Raw genomic sequence first — 2,602 nt, forward strand, 5'->3', positions numbered from 1 at the left:
GCGACAAGGCCTCAATGTGATTCAGAAAATGGACATCTAGCTAAATGTCGGTGCCACATTGACCCATTTCAACCTCTTTCCCCTTGTCTCAGACATCGGGAACGGTAAGATAACAAAGGCCTGGGTGACGTCAGAGTTTGGCTCGTCTGCATGAGCAGGACCACGTCCTCAATGTGTGAGATCCGTAGAGAGACACAAGGCCATAGAGCCCACTGGTTCCACTGTACCAAAGAACAAGACAAATCGTCCTCCTCACATTTCTATGTGGAGGGATAATAAGCTAATTGAGTCGTAGACCAATTAGTATTTCTCCCACACAGAACATGTGGGAAAGCATCACAACACTAGTGGAAAAAAGAGAATCGAGTCCTCACCTTTCCCATTTCAAGTCAAGGAAAGCCTAGAAGCCATGGTTTCTATACAATACTATACATATACCCCAGTGATAGACTTTCTCTCCAACACAAACAACCCCAGCCCCAAGACAAGCCCACCACCAGCCAAGCAGCCCTATGTAAAGTGGAACTGGTACGGATAGGGAGACAACAATAGGATTATAAAGCCACAAGATGTGATTTGAGTGGCGCCCAAGTCAGTTGGAACTGTGGGATTCTCACCAATTGTTCCCTTTTAAATATCCACCTCTTGGATGAGTGTGAGGAATTTCCAAACCAGGAGTGTGATCTCACCAGAGAGAGAAAGAGGGAGCGAGAAAGAGAAGGGTTGATGATGGGGATGATGCTTTGGGGACATGACGTTAAGCTCGGAAAACGTTGGGCTTGAAGACCTTCTTTCTCATCTTTCAGAAGCTTTTTAAGGCATCGAGGGTTCTAGCGCTGCGGCTCTAACTAAGGTGCAAGGGAGTAGAGGGTCTAGGTTGAGGCTGTTAGCAAGGATACAGTGGAGGGATCTGTAAAAGTAGTGGGACTAGGGGCGTGCAACGGTCCCTATAGGGTCAGTAGAGTTCAGTTATGAAAGGGATGGGGACAAAGAGAGTAGGATGTGTGTGAGAGAGAGAGAGAGAGAGAGAGACAGAGAGACAGAGAGAGAGAGAGAGAGAGAGAGAGAGAGACAGAGAGAGAGAGAGAGAGAGAGAGAGAGAGAGAGAGAGAGAGCAAGAGACAGAGAGAGAGAGAGAGAGAGAGAGAGAGACAGAGAGAGACAGAGAGAGAGAGAGAGAGACAGAGAGAGAGAGAGAGAGAGAGAGAGACAGAGAGAGAGAGAGAGAGAGAGAGAGAGACAGAGAGAGAGAGAGAGAGAGAGACAGAGAGAGAGAGAGAGAGAGCAAGAGACAGACAGAGAGAGAGAGAGTGACAGAGACAGAGAGACAGAGAGAGAGAGAGAGACAGAGAGAGAGAGACACAGAGAGAGAGAGAGAGAGAGAGAGAGAGAGAGCAAGAGAGATAGAGTCACAGGGTGGAATAGGGAGAAAGAGAGTGGTATAGGGTGATAAAGAGTGACAGACTGAATAAGAGAAAATAAGACGGTGAGGAGGGAAGGGGGTAAAAGACTGAAATCAAGGGAGAGTGTTACAGAGAGAAACCAAACGAGTGAGCAACCAAGAGGGAAGCAAGTCCAGATTCCCCCAGGCCCACTGAATGTCCTCTCTTTTTTCTTTCCCCAGTTTTCATGGTCCTCTCCCCTCTTCTCCCCTCTTCTCCCTCCCAGGTTCACACAGCTGTTTAGAGGGCTGGGGGCCGGGGGCCACTTCTTCTCCTGTACAGAGATGAAACACTGTGCCGCTCTAAGCAACCCTGCAGGTAGGCCTGCTAAAGCCATCGGCTCTGCTCTGTCCGCTCTCTCTCTCTCTGCCCAATGTTAAGAAATAAAAAAAGAGAGGAGTGGGAGGGAGGGAGGTAGGGAGGGAGGGAGGGCACGAGAGCGGGGTTTGGGGGCGGCAGAATAAGATTAGATGGAGGGATGGTGGGAGGGAGGGGGAGGACAGAGAGCGAGAGGGAATGGAGGGGATAGAAGGAAGGAGAGAGGGAATGGAGGGAATACAAGGAAGGAGAGGGGGAACAGAGGGATGGATGGAAGGAAAGAGGGAGTGAAAGGGTCAGAGATGAGGATGCACAATACCAGGAATGATGTCTGCTTTTATTGACTTTGTTAAACCGTTTTCAATGCTACTTCCTATGTGTTTACAAGACTGTAAATCACAGTGCATACGCGGGGGACCGCAGCGATGAAGTTAAGGGAAACATCCCAGTCATGGGGGAGAAGCGAGGACCGAGCGCTGAGCCAACTGCAACTGTCTACCTCATTGCCAGCACCTAACCCCACCTGCACCTAACCCTACCTCCACCTAACCCCACCTGCACCTGCACCTAACCCCCCCTGCACCTAACCCCACCTGTACCTAACACCACCTCCACATAATCCCACCTCTACCTAACCCCACCTCCACCTAACCCCACCTGCACCTAACCCCACCTCCACCTAACCCCACCTGCACCTAACCCCACCTGCACCCAACTCCACCTGCACCTAACCCCACCTGCACCTAACCCCACCTGCACCTAACCCCACCTGCAACTAACCCCACCTGCACCTAACCCTACCTCCACCTAACCCCACCTCCATCTAACCCCACCTGCACCTG

The 2,602-nt window shown here is 50.8% G+C and overlaps 1 protein-coding gene across 1 annotated transcript in view; it reads left to right on the forward strand.

Annotated features, from left to right (window-relative positions):
- Positions 1 to 409: 409 nt before the first annotated feature.
- The window catches only part of LOC121840679 (fibroblast growth factor 8b-like), a 25,324-nt gene continuing 23,131 nt past the window's right edge, over positions 410 to 2,602 (forward strand). Inside the window, exons 1-2 of the mRNA XM_042305409.1 lie at positions 410 to 528; positions 1,669 to 1,791. Of these exons, the coding sequence (XP_042161343.1) occupies positions 410 to 528; positions 1,669 to 1,791 (242 nt within the window). The remainder of the gene's footprint in view (positions 529 to 1,668; positions 1,792 to 2,602) is intronic.

This window comes from Oncorhynchus tshawytscha, linkage group LG02 (genome assembly GCF_018296145.1).
Source record: "Oncorhynchus tshawytscha isolate Ot180627B linkage group LG02, Otsh_v2.0, whole genome shotgun sequence".
In the NCBI taxonomy this organism is placed as follows: Eukaryota; Metazoa; Chordata; class Actinopteri; order Salmoniformes; family Salmonidae; genus Oncorhynchus; species Oncorhynchus tshawytscha.